General features: G+C 36.9%; 1 protein-coding gene across 1 annotated transcript; it reads left to right on the top strand.

Moving 5' to 3' along the window:
• The first annotated feature begins 10,576 nt into the window (after positions 1–10,576).
• LOC127143405 (ovarian cancer G-protein coupled receptor 1-like) lies at positions 10,577–12,290 on the top strand. The gene is made up of 3 exons (XM_051076660.1): positions 10,577–10,801; positions 11,066–11,280; positions 11,382–12,290. Exons 1-3 carry the CDS (start codon positions 10,577–10,579, stop codon positions 11,896–11,898), a joined length of 957 nt encoding a protein of 318 aa, XP_050932617.1. The 3' UTR covers positions 11,899–12,290.
• Positions 12,291–13,871: the final 1,581 nt, after the last annotated feature.

Raw genomic sequence — 13,871 nt, 5'->3', positions numbered from 1 at the left:
AGATATGAGTCAGAAGTGTAAGAGTGAATGATAACATGGATAATATTGTTATAGCCAGCATGGCTAAATTCAACTTTTTTGTTATTACCCTTTTTTAATGTCCTTGAACTCACTGCAGCAAGTAGCATCCCTCCTTTTCTGCTGGTTGTATTATTATGCAGCACAGTGTAACAAACACAGACAATATAAATAATAGAATAATATAAATATAGACAAACAATGTTGCGTGGGGTCAGTCTCATCCCTTCAAAATTCCCTGTCAAAATTCAACTAGATTGAAGAGCAAAGGCGAATGTGTGATTACACTTTGTCCTTTACCAAGTATAAATAAATGGGCCGAAAAAAAATCAGTATAACTGATTTGGCTAAAGGCTAAATGATGAAAGTAGTCTCCCTCTCTGCCTTGAGTTGACATCAACCCATCATCATCCCTTCATTTTACACAATTCAACTCTTCAACATTTGCACAGCACATATCTTGGTTTCAAGAAAATACACTTGTTAGGTATTCACAGAGCCAGTGCATGACAGGGGTAAGACACTGTGTTTTCTTTTTTCTTTTTCTTTTTTGTTTGCAGATGTAATTCTTCAGCATTTGTAGTCTAACACTCATTCTGCTGAAACACTGGTATGTAGGGTGGATGTTGTTTAAAAAATGTATGTACTTAATTTAAATAAATTACGACATCTATGCGTCCTTTCAACTGCAAATCATCGAAACCAGGCCCACTATACTGCTATTTGTGTCCACCACCATTTGGTACCTTGAAGAAGAGGTTAGATATAGTCTGTGGTTATTATTATTTTGTTTTTCATCAGTGTTTCCTGCAGTGGGTGTTTGTGCTGTATGCTGGTATTTTACATAGGATGTGCAAGAAAATATATCATACATATCAGATGACTATCGCATGATGAAATTATTAAAATCATGAGCTGAGTCATGACACATGCATAACAGCACAAACAGCTTTTTCCAGGGTGTGATATTATGCATGAATTGTATTTTGTTTAAAGAATATACCGTCTCCTTCCTGTTGACTGTGACTGTTGTATTGTTGTCTGTATACATTATCACTTCCTTTACATATTCATGCCTGAGTCCTTTTTCCTCTCCTCTAAATGATCAAGTGCAGATAATCACAAAACTACTGCATGTCATCTTGTACTTTACATATTCGTGCTGACTACTTTTTCCTCTTCTCTTCAAGCACAGATTATCAGGGACCTACTGTATGTTATCATGTTATCATTTACATATTCATGCCTGAGTATTTTTTTCCTCTCTTCCTTTAGAAGATCAAGTACAGATTATCAGGAACATATAGCATGTTATCACTTAGATAGACTGAAGAGGACAAAACATCAAACATAGTTGTAGGGAACACATTCAGGTGGGATCTTGCTAACTTTCAAATAAATGTAGTGAATTTTGTGATATAACATTTTTCAACAGGAGAACAAACCAGCCATGAAAATGATTATGTAAACTGTGGACACCTTTGGACAGTAGTTCTGCAGAATACCACAGTCAAAACAATTATGTCTTACTTTGTTCAGATTTCTTCTCATTGAGGCTGAAGCCAATCCCAGCTATATGTAAAACATGTTGAAGAATGACAGTAAAAAGACTGCATCTTTAGATGTGATTTGATTGTGGGTAGAGCATAGGTATATGTGCCATATTTGTGACCTAGCATGTCAGCTTTAGTGATATCAAATGTAAGGCAGATATTAAAAAACTTCATCCTTTTCCATAACATAATCTCTCAAACAACAGATTTCATGCTAAAAAATGGAGGATTTCTAGATTAACATGACCTCCCAGTACTGACAGCATCATCCTATACCATTGTGATTGCTGAAGCAAAAAAAACAAAAACAAAAAAACAAAAAAAAACAACTCTTTATCCCATGCTTTTTGAAGGCCCTCCCCATGTCATGTAATACTGCACAGGCTATGGTGATGTCACAGGTCCTCTCAGAGTAATATCTGTGACTTTTTAGCACTGAATCTAGGTTTCATTTGGCTAAAAAACATCTCAATTTATGGCCTTGTTTTCTGGGTTGGGCGTTAGCATGTATGGCGTACAGGGATAGCCTCTGTCCCCACACAGAACTCCACTAAACTCCCCTACAGAATGAAAGTGTTGGTTAAATACACATTATAATGTTTTGAACACTGGATTTGACATTGTCTAATCTGGTTTTGCATAGGCCTTCTGCAGCTACATCTTAGTGCTATGAGATATTTGGGTTGGAAAGAAAATGATGTGGAGACAATCCCAATGAGACATTTTATCACAATATTAATATTTCATCATAATTTTGTATATATCTTGATGATTATGGCCAACCTTCTTGTGTACTATGCATGCATGTTAAATGTCTTTATACATTTGTTCTGTGTGTTGTATTCAGGACATTGCTGAGAACCTGTTTGGTCCTGCTTGATAAAAAAGAAAAAAAAAAGGTGAAAAGTTTATCTGCTTTTTCAGAGCAAATATCAGACAAAGATATGGACATAATGAAGTCAAGCACCAACCACACCTGATAAATACACTGTTGTCTGTGATTAAAATGAGTGAAAGATTTTTGACGATGACAACATGCAGTTGATGGTACATGTAACATATTATAGTGGTGGGGCAGCAGCACTTAACCAGTACCTTGGTATATATGTAGCCTACATGAAGTTTTAAGCGGGAACACATTTTTACCTTTGAAATTTTCTTATTGTTGTATGTTCTTATTTTTATTCTAATTGTTATAATAATAATCATTATTATTATTCATGATCATAACTCCACTTCACTTATTTCACAATTTCAGTTATTAGTTATTTTTGCTGATTTAGATTCTTAAAATAAAATATGATTAATTGATTAATTAATTAATTCTTATGTCTTATTATAGATCCGGATGGGTAGCTTGATGAGCCACCATTACCAGCTGCAGCATTAAAATGATGCTTACACATTAATGCAGAAATAATCATAATGAAATTCTATAATATACATGTGTATTATTCGTAAATTGGTGATTGTGTATAATGAGTATTACTTGAAATACATTTTTCTACCAATACTTTTGTACTTGTCTTCAAGTTAAATGTGATTATTTCTGCATTGTTGTATTGGTCATTTTAATGAAGTAAAAGATCTGAGCATTTCTTCCATCACTGATATTTATGCTGCAGTGGTTACAGTAGGAGTGACCAGAATTATGTCAATGGTTTTGGGAGGAGGAAAAAATCAGTAGATGCTAACACACCTAATACCCTTTTCTTTGTTATAGTAAACTGTCATATCATGCCATGCTCCTTAGTTAATGTTTTTCTTTGTCATTCACCTGTTCATCGATTCCTGTTTTATTTTGATACTTGACCATCTTCTCGTTTCAGATACTTCACTTCCTGCTCTTGTGTGTTTCCTGCCTGTGTGACAGTCTACCCCACCCTTATTAGTTCTACCTGTCTTCATTATCCTTCCCTCTCTCGTATATTTGGTCTGTGTGTTCCCTGCTCTCAGTGTCAGTTTGTCTTTGTACCCAGTGTCAAGCATTCCAGCAATTTTCCTAGAGTTTATCGTTCCTGGCTATTATTATTATTATTTTTAAATCTCTGCTAGTTTTTCTGACCTCAAGTTAGTCCTCTCCTGACTGGATCTGTCTGCATTTTCCTCTGCCTGATTACCTCTGTACTGAACCTTTTTTGGCAAATCTGTTTTTTTGAATCAAGTTCCTCTTTGTGAGTCATCCTGTTGAGTCCTCTTGCTTGTGATTTCTCCACAACAGGTCACACTGAAGAATGGAAGCTTCCTACCACCACTACAGAGTTGACTTCAATGACACCTCCAGCCAAACTGAAACTTACACTTTGTATGGAATTTCACATTTTTGCAGGGAGTACAGTACTATAGGAATGTTCTCACCAATGATTGTGATCATCATAGGTTTACCACTGACCTTGCTGGCCATCTATGCTCTGTATTTACAGGTACGTGAAGAATTATCAATTATATGTAGAAATCTGCACCACAGCTGTGACCTACTAACTGTTGCTGTCCACAATAGGCAGGATGTTGTGTATCTGTAACTTTCATTCACTGCCACTTTCTTATATATTATGTTTTAAGAGTGGAACTGCTGTTGGTCTCTGTGTGATATGTAGCAATGGTGGTGGGTCAGTCATGTTGAATGATGTGTTTATAAATTTCCTGCTGCTGTTTTCATCTTTCACTATAACTGCAGGTGCGAGACGACCATGTTGCACCGATCTTTGTCATCAACCTTCTGATCTCTGACCTCATCCAGATGTGCTGCATGGTGATCTGGGTGGCGATATTCTTAGACTGGCAACATCCTACGGTCGGCTGCACCTCTATGTTACTCTACTACAGTTCTTTGTTGGCTAGTGCTTGCTTCATGGTGTGTGTAGCCCTAGAAAGGTAGGTAGTGTGAGTATGTGAACATTTTTGAAAGAAACACCAGAAAGATAGAAATGCAATGAATATTCTGACTGGCTAACACTCCATATATCCTTTATTACAGGTACTTGATCATTGCCTGGCCTCTGTGGTACCGCTTCAGGCGAAGTATCAAGTCCTCAGTGGTGGTCTCCATCATGGTCTGGGTCTTCTGTTTCATTGAGTTCACTATATCATCTTTTGAGCCCATTTTCCGCCCCATCTTCCTCCTCATCCTCTTCCCTCTGCTCATCTTCTCCCTGGTGGGGACCTTAAAAGCCCTGTCTGCAGCCATTTCTGTCTCTTCTAAAGAAAAAGGGCAAATTATAGCAATTTTAGTCCTGGTGGTTTTGAGCTACACACTGCTGTTCTTGCCCTGGGTCATTAATGTCCTGATAGAGAAATACAGTTCAGCTTTCAATTATTATTTATGGATGTTTGGAAATTTGATTAAGATCAGCCCTTTTGCAGATTTAGTCCTTTATGTTTTCATAAGTAAAGGGGCTACAGGAAAGCTGCTGAGCTCCCTGTGTTGTTGTGGGTGGTTACAAGAGAAAGGACAGGCAGCAACTGTAAATGTATAACCACAGAAGAAGTCTGTCTGTGTAGACAGAGCAGGGTAGCCACAGTAGTTATTCAGTGCATTTCCGTTTATCATCTTTATCATATTTATTTATTTATTTTTGTCACCTGGATCCTATAAGAATAATGACTCTAGTTTTCAAGTGATCTGATTGGTCGGTAGTTGGGCTGTTGATAAGTTTGATGCGATCCACTGAAGTTTCCCTAACCTTAACCAAAATGCTTTAGTTACATAAACCACAAACGTGACTATGGATGTAAATCCCGCTATCTGGTGCACTTTGTACACTTGCATCCACCCCAACCTTCTCCTGGTGACTCTGCTACCATTAGTAAATGGAGCAGTTGATTCAAAAAAGGAAATGTTGCCCCTGACCATGGTCCAGCCTGCAATTATGTTGCCACCACAACATAATAGAGAAAACGGTTTAATAGTATATGAACACTCTGTCCTGCTGTAGTGTGCAGAATAAAATCAGATGACATGTGCACAAGGACAGATGTTAAAAAGCCATTTATGGACTGATTCATTAAAAACTATATGGGTTTGTTTATCTGCACTGTAAAATGACCAATTACTCTTGTGTTGCATGTCTGATATTGTGACGTGACAGTTATAGATGCCATATAAATAAACCTGATTTTGTTTCAATAATTTTGAAGTCTGTGTTTTGTCTGTACTTTTAATGGCAGCTAATGTTTGTGTGTGTATATATATATATATATATATATATATATATATATATATATATATATATAGAGAGAGAGAGAGAGAGAGATAAGTAAGTTGCGCCTGAGTTATGGATATCTTTGTTCGGTCTTTCCAGTTCAGTAGAGTGTTCTTTTTGGTTTGTAATGTCAGGGTATTTGTAATGTGGACAGGTCACAGCTGAACGTTATGAGCAGGCCACCACTGAGTGCCTGTCCCTGGCTCCTTTGCCTACATACTTTGACGTCTGTCTCCAAGCTTGAAAACAGAAGCATGCAGGAAATAACATGGATAAAGCTGTGTACTGCTATATATTTTACAGCTTCTTAAGAAAAATGTTGTTATGACAATTTTTTAAATATCCTTGCACTCATTGCAGCCTAACAGCACCACCTTGCACCTTAGTCCTCTGCTTTGTGGTTTTTCCTTCTTCTTGTTTTTGTTTTCCATCCAACATCCACACAGCACATTTTTCACTCAGCCAATCCCTACACTACTGACTCTATAGATCTTTCCCTCTACTTTTTTGCATTTATTTTGATATATTTTGTTCTAAGTACATTGTTTTGTTACTTAGTATACCCAAGTGTCTCCAGTTTGTTGCAGTCTAAGAGTCGGGCTGTAACAATATATAGTGTATGTATGTGTGTCTTTCCTGTTGGCTCTTACTGTTTTTCTGTTGTCATATTTTACATATTTGAATCAAGTACAGACAAAGAAACCTACTGCATATTATCATGTTATCATGTTATCACTTACTTTACGTATTCATGCCTGAGTCCTTTTTCCTCTCTTCCTCTAGATGATCACGTACAGATTATCAGGGACCTACTGCATGTTATTACTTACCATATTTACACTGCAGAGGACAAAACATCAAACATTATTGTAAGGAACACATTCAGGTGGGGTCATACACATACATACTGTCATGACTAAGAAATTATGTTAACTCACTGTCGTGTTGTCCCGTCTTCATGTTGTCTTGTGACTTCCTGTTTTATTTTGAAATCTTACTCTCCTCTCCTTTCAGGTCACTTGCCTCTTCCCCTCATGTGTTTCCTGCCTGCCTGATTGCTTGCCCCGCCCTAATTGTCTCCACCTGCTCCCCCTTACCTTGTGTCTATTTAGAGTCCGTGTCTCCCTTTGTCCTGTGCTAGTTCGTCTTGTTCAGAGAGCCAAGCCAGCCTGCACCTCGAGTTCCTGTTATGCCAAGTTTTTTTGATCCCTAGTCTTGCCTTGTTTGTTTCATTATCTTGCCTCCTTGTGAGTGATCTTTTGTTTGTACTTTACCTAGTGAGTTTACCTCCTTGTGAGTGATTTTCTGTTGTTACTTTGTCTATTAAAGATTTGTTTATTTTGTACTTTGAGTCTGAGTTGTGCATTTGGGTTCACGTCCTAGTTCAGTTGTGACACATACATACATTTCTGATGTTACTTTTTTCCCTTAAGCAAAGAGATTATTAAAAAGAACAAAAGAACTGCAATGGTCATGAAAATGATTATGGGTGGGACCTGTGAAGCTCTATCTGCAGTCAGCCATGTCCCATAATTATGAAAAAAAGATGAATTGTGGACATTTTGGTTGTGGTGCTGCTTTTTTACACACTGCTAAAGTTCAGTCCTCTTGCAGACTTAGTTCTGCAAGAACTAAGTCTTTTCATTAGGAAGGTTGCTGTAGGCAAGATTTTGGCCTCTCTGTGTTGTTGCAGCATGAACAGCAATGATAGCAGCAGCATTCAGAGTCAGTTCCTTTTCTTTTCAGTGTCAAATTTGATATCTGAAACTGAAGGTCATGAATTTAGACATACTTATAAACCACCATTTTCCAAATATCTGAATGCATCATAAAACTAAAACTACAAAACACCATACTGATACATAAACTTGCATGATTGTTAATAATTATTTAAGGCTGTTTTGGAAATATAAGATGCATATGATCATGCATAGTAAGGGATTAATAAGTGCTTAATAATGACTAATAAAGAGCCATTATGCATGCTAAAAAACAACTAGTTAATTTTGAATAAGTGTAGCCTAATAAAAGTGTTAACAATGAATTCTTATTAACCATAAAATCTTTATCTTTCCTGCCATAAAATCCCGGAAGAGATAGATGCAGAAAGTTCTGACACTGGATGAGCAAGAAAATTAATAAACCTGGGTCAAAATAACCCAACCAGCAGTTCAGCTGTGAATGAACCCCTAACAACTCATTGGTCCCAGCATCAACAACCCAGCAATGTTTTTAGAGAATCAGTTTTGCCTTTTCAAAACTCAAAGTTTTTATATGTCACCTTAACAAAACTGGCAAAGGTCCAGTATTTGATTTTTTTTAAGTCTCCATAGTGTACATAACAATCTTCTCATTTGAGAAAATTAACAAAAATACTGCTTAAGTGGTGAGGTGGTGGTGAGGATATCAAATATCCTGAATGAAATACTTCAGTTATTTATCCTGCAGTTCATCACTGTGCACTTACCCAGCCCATGATGTTTATTGTCTGCATACATCATCACCTGAAAGACACTATCTCTGAAATTTCACCCTTTACCACCAAACTGAACCAAAAACAAATTTAGTTTTCCAATCTGCATCAAAGACAATCAAAGTGATTGTGTGTGTATTTTCTTGCTCAGTGAAAACACAGTGTACACAAACCTGGTGTATGCCATCAGGAAGTGTGAACTGCCAGGACATGAGTCAAAATCATGACACATGCCCGGGTGACTGATATATTATTACACATTATATCAGATTACTAGATTGTCAGATGGTGATCTGGTTGAGGTGGAGCTAATTTTATCTACTTAAATGCTTCAAAGAAAAACTGACAATCATATTGGATTGTTACAACACAGTAAAACAAGCTGCTGACCACTTTTAGCGGGCTAATCACAGAGCCACTGTGCTGCCCATGAAGGGTATGTGTGTGTGTGTGTGTGTGTGTGTGTGTGACTACAAGAAAAGAAGGACAGGAAGGGTGGGATGTGAAGAAAAGTAGTTTTAAACAGAGACTAAAGAAGAACTTAAGGAAATGAGAAAGTGATGAGAGAGATGTGAAAAAAAAAAAATGAAGAAAGAAAGATGTAAAATAGAAAATATGGAGAGATAAAAGACAAGAAAGAAAGGTGAATGGAAGATGAGGAAATCACAACTTTTAAAGAAAGTTGAGTTAATCTGCGCTCTCAGTGTTTCCTTATTGTCTCCCTGACTCCACCAGCTGGAATTGTGTCTTTCAAGCTGGTTTGAACACACAAGACAGAAGTTCTGCTTCTCATCATTGCACCTTAAATCTAGGTAAAATTCCTGTCCTGATTAGAAATAGTGTTTATTCATCCCAATCTGTATGATTTGCAACTTATTCCAACAGACAACAATCTCTATCGATCCCTGACACAATACACTTGGGATTGCTGAATGTTAGATCCCTAGCAGGCAAATCCTTTTTATTAATGGTTTTATTATAGATCATAAGCTTGATATTATGTTTTTAACTGAAACCTGGTTGGATGAAAAAAACAAACAAAAAAAAAAAAAAAACAGAGCAGCCGCTCATAATTTGTCAGTGCCCCCTACCTGTAATTTTCTTGAAGTAGTTAGAGGAGGAAAAAGAGGAACTGGAGTAGCAGTGTTATTTAAAGGTGTGGTCCAGTCCAGTTCCTCTGGATATCTGTCTGTCACACTAAAAATCAGTACTAAAACCATTTGGTCAATTTGTATAAGTCACTGAAATATTATACTAAATATAAGTTCTTTGATGATTCCACAGAGTTGCTTTCTACTGTAACTGACTGTGACCATGCAATTATTGCTGGTGAGTTCAATATCTATGTCAATGAACCAAATGTTACAAATACTCAGGAACCTCCTGTTATCACTGACAAGTTTGGACTCTCATCATGTAAGAGAGCCTACTCACAACAAAGGCCATGTACTGGACCTGGTTATCTCCAAAGGTCTAAATATCTCCAATGTCATAGGCCTTCATGTTGCATTATCGGATCATCAGTCCTCCACCTGTTGCCTTGATTTGATTACGATTTCTTGAAAAAGGTTTTAGGCGTTTGCTTGCAGTCTTCTCTAAAGCACTAAAAACTGAAGTAATTAAGCAACTTATTTAAAAAAACTAACCTGGATGCACCAATACTAAACAACTCCTATCAAACCTGCCATTTATCAGTAAAAATACTGAGAAAGTTGGTTTTAGACAACTCAGCAACGTTCTTGCAAACCATAGCTACTATTTTTCAGTCCAGGCTAAAAACCTACCTGTTTACTCAGGCTTTCAATGAACATTCCTTTCTGCATTGATTGATTTTTATTGTTTTATGTTTGTTAGTTTTGTTTATGTTGTTTTTGTCCAATATATTTTTGCTGTTTCTATTGCATTCTGTAAAGCATTTTCTAAGAAATCAGCTTTAATAAATAAAAGTTCCTTCCCTTGCTTATTCATTGTTTCCTGTTTTATCTTGATACTTACCTGTCCTCTCATTTCAGATCCTCCTCTTGTGTGTTTCCCGCCCTTGTGACTGTCTGCTCCGCCCTGAGGAGTTTCACCTGTTTCTCATTAGCTTTCCCTCTCCAGTGTATTTGGTCTGTGTGTTCCCTGCTCTCAGTGCCAGTTTGTCTTTGTAGCCAGTGTCAAACGGTCATGCAATTTTCCTATTGTTAAGCTGGCCTCAACTTTTTTTAATCTGTGTACTGAACCCTTTTTGGCAAGTCTGTATTTGAATCACTTTTCTGTCTATGAGTTGTGCTGTTGAGTCATTTTGCCCGTGGTTTCTCCAATTTTTACAACAAGTCACACTGTGAAGAATGGAAGCCTCCTACCTGCACGACAAATCTGACTACAATGACACTCACTACAATGACAATTACCAACCTCCCTCCAGCGTCTTCGAAAGTGATGGCTGGTTTGAATTGTACAATTTTTGCATTAAGTATGGGCTTCGGAATGATTTTGCTAAGTTATCTGCATGGACTGTGATCTTGATAGGTTTTCCTCTGACCGTGCTGGCCATCTATTTTCTGTATTCACAGGTATGTAAAGAATTATCAAGCTCTCCTGTATGTAGAAATGTCCATCACAGCAATGAACTACTAACTCTTGCTGTCCACAACAGCCAGGATGTTGTGTACCCAGCAACTTTCAATCACTCCCTTTTTTTAAAATGTTCATTTAAGGGTGGAACTGTGTATGGCATTGGTCTCTGTGTGAAATGTAGCAATGGTGGTGGGTCAGTCATGTTGAATGATGTGTTTATAAATTCCTTGCTGCTGTTTTCATCTTATCTATAACTGCAGGTGCGAGACAACCATGTTGCACCGGTCTATGTCATCAACCTTCTGATCTCTGACCTTATCAAGATATGTAGCTTGGTGATCTGGATGGTTGACTGGCAGCATCTTGAATATAATGCCTGGGAATATTATGTTATTGCTCTCTGTGTCTCCACATTGATTTTCTACATTGGTCTGCTGGTCAGTGTTGGCTTCATGGTGTGTGTAGCCCTAGAAAGGCAAGTAATGTGTGTACATGAGAAAGTCTAAAAGAAACACCAGAGTCATAAATGTGATGAATATTCTGGCTGGCTAACACTCCATATATCCTTTATTACAGGTATTTAATTGTCACCTGGCCTCTGTGGTACCGCTTCAGATGTAGCATCAAGTTTTCTGTGGTGGTCTCCGTCATGGTCTGGGTCTTTGGTTTCATTGAGTTCATTATAGCATTTTTTGTCCCCTATGCCCTCTTCATCCTCCTCCTCCTCCCTTTCCCCTTGCTCATCTTCTTCCTGGCTGGGACCATCAAAGCCCTCTCTATGGACATTTCTGTCTCTGTTAAAGAAAAACAGCAGATCATAGGAACTTTAGTCCTGGTGCTGCTGCACTACACACTACTGCTCTTGCCCCGGGTCATTTTGATCATGGAAAGGTCATTTAATGCTGATGAATTTACTTATATTTTTTTGGTTTTATTGATTTTTGTAGAGTTGACAGACTTTAGTCCTTTTGCAGACTTGGTTCTGTGTGTTTTCATAAGCAAAGGGTCTACAGAGAAGCCGCTGACCTCCCTGTGTTGTTGCAGGGTAACAAGAGAGGAAGAACAGGGTCGGGTAGCCACCATAAATAGCTAACCACAGAAGTAGACAGAGCATTAATTCATTCATTATCTATACTGGACTTAGGGAGGAATAATAATAAAAAAAATAACAATAAATAAATAAAATGATATGATTATCTAATTTGAATTATATTGTTTTATTTTGCAAGCCTTAAATGTTCAGAGACATAGAGACAACATATTTGTTTTCCATCAAAATATCTGATCTTGCAGTAGAATATTCAGTTGTAGTAACTGTGTAATTTTCATACTTATACACTCTTTTTGCTCTTATATATGTTAGACAATAATTGTGGTCTGGTGTAATTCTGGAAAAGTTCAAAGTGACTTCAAAAGTAATGTTTTTATTTACATTTGACCTAAACCAGGAACTTTTCCTAACCTTAAACCAAAGTGCTTTTGTAACATAAACCACAGATGTGACTGTGGATGTGAACTATGAGCTCTGGTGCACTTGCGTGTGCTGTCCACCTCAATCACCTCCTAGTGACTCTGCTGCCATTAATAAATGTAGCACTTTATTCTTTCTAAGAAAGAACATGTTGCTTCTGAATATCCAACAAGTCATCATGTTTCCACCACAATATATTTGGGGAAACAATTTAGTAGTAAATGAACATAATTTCTACAAGATGGGGTTAGTTGCTCTTTTCACTGTGTCCTGCTGTTGTGTGGAAAAACTACTTGGATGTGTAGAATAAAATTAGATGACAGTTATTCATGCACAGATGTAAAAAGATCATTCATTGACTTGCTTTTTAAAATCAAAACAATGAGTTTGTTTGGTTGCACTGTAAAAAGATCAGCAGCAGTTCCCCTTGTGTTGTATTTCTGATATTGTGACCCTTGCAAATGCTATAGAAATAAACCTGATTTGGATTTAATTGCTTAAATATCTGTGTTTTCCTCTGTACTTTTAAACTAATGTACATCCCAGTCTGATCTCACTGAATATTTACATATTACATAATATTTATCAGAGTATCTGGACAGAACCCACACAGGCACAGGGAAAACATGCAAACTCCACACAGAAAAGCCCCAGGGTGAACCCAGAACCTTCTTCAGATCAGTAACATTTGTGTCTGTCTGATTCAATTTTGATATTTTCAGTGTCCAGGAAAATTTGAGACCAATGCAAAAAGAAGCTAAAAATGTCTTCAAAGTAAGATATTGTCACAAATATGAGACAATATTACCTCTTGAAAGTGTTACCAATGTTTCAGAAAGCAGGAGTAATATTATATTGAAGAAGTATTAAATTGAAGAACTGAAAAGTCACTACTATAGTTTAGAATGTCCGAGTACCGGTCCCTGTTACACTAAGAGAGCCATCAATTATCAGTTGTTTTTTATGTTAATGCTGCTAGATCAGTAAGTTTCTGTGTGTCAGTTTACAGAATGTCTTTTAGAGTCACTTATCACTTATCTCTGAGGCTCTGGTAGTTGTAAGGGTTTTTTTAAATGCTGCGGTCTTGCCTCATTAAAGAAGCTGTCTATTTTGCCTACATTTTGGCTTAAGATTGTAAAGTGACATTGTTGGATAAGTGACATATAAAACATTTAATAAATATCCTAAAATACACTATAATGTGGTTGTAATTAGATACAAGTGTTTAATAGTCTATTTGTGAACAACAACTCGTTCTGTGGGCAGCCATTAGTAGAGTCTAATTTATAAAAAGACAATATAGTAGAATACAGTTGAAATGATAAAACATAAAAAAAAATATCCTGAAGTGTAAAATATGATCACAAGTCTTCTAATCTGGAATTTAAGCATTTCATTCATGTTGCTGCCCCATATCCTTTGTTTTGCATTTGGCCAGTAGATGGTGACATGAGGCTCCAAATGGCACAATGGTTGAAAAGTGTTTTATGGGCTCTGCTAAGTAAATACAGGAGAATTACATTGGTATTTTTATTATTTATTTTTTTATCTTTGTGTTAATGTATTTTCTTTGGAAATTGATTAATTTTATTGTT

This window comes from Lates calcarifer, linkage group LG16_LG22 (assembly GCF_001640805.2).
Source record: "Lates calcarifer isolate ASB-BC8 linkage group LG16_LG22, TLL_Latcal_v3, whole genome shotgun sequence".
Lineage (NCBI taxonomy): Eukaryota > Metazoa > Chordata > Actinopteri > Centropomidae > Lates > Lates calcarifer.
The sequence above is the reverse complement of the archived record's forward strand: the minus strand, read 5'-3'. Positions and strand labels throughout refer to the sequence as shown.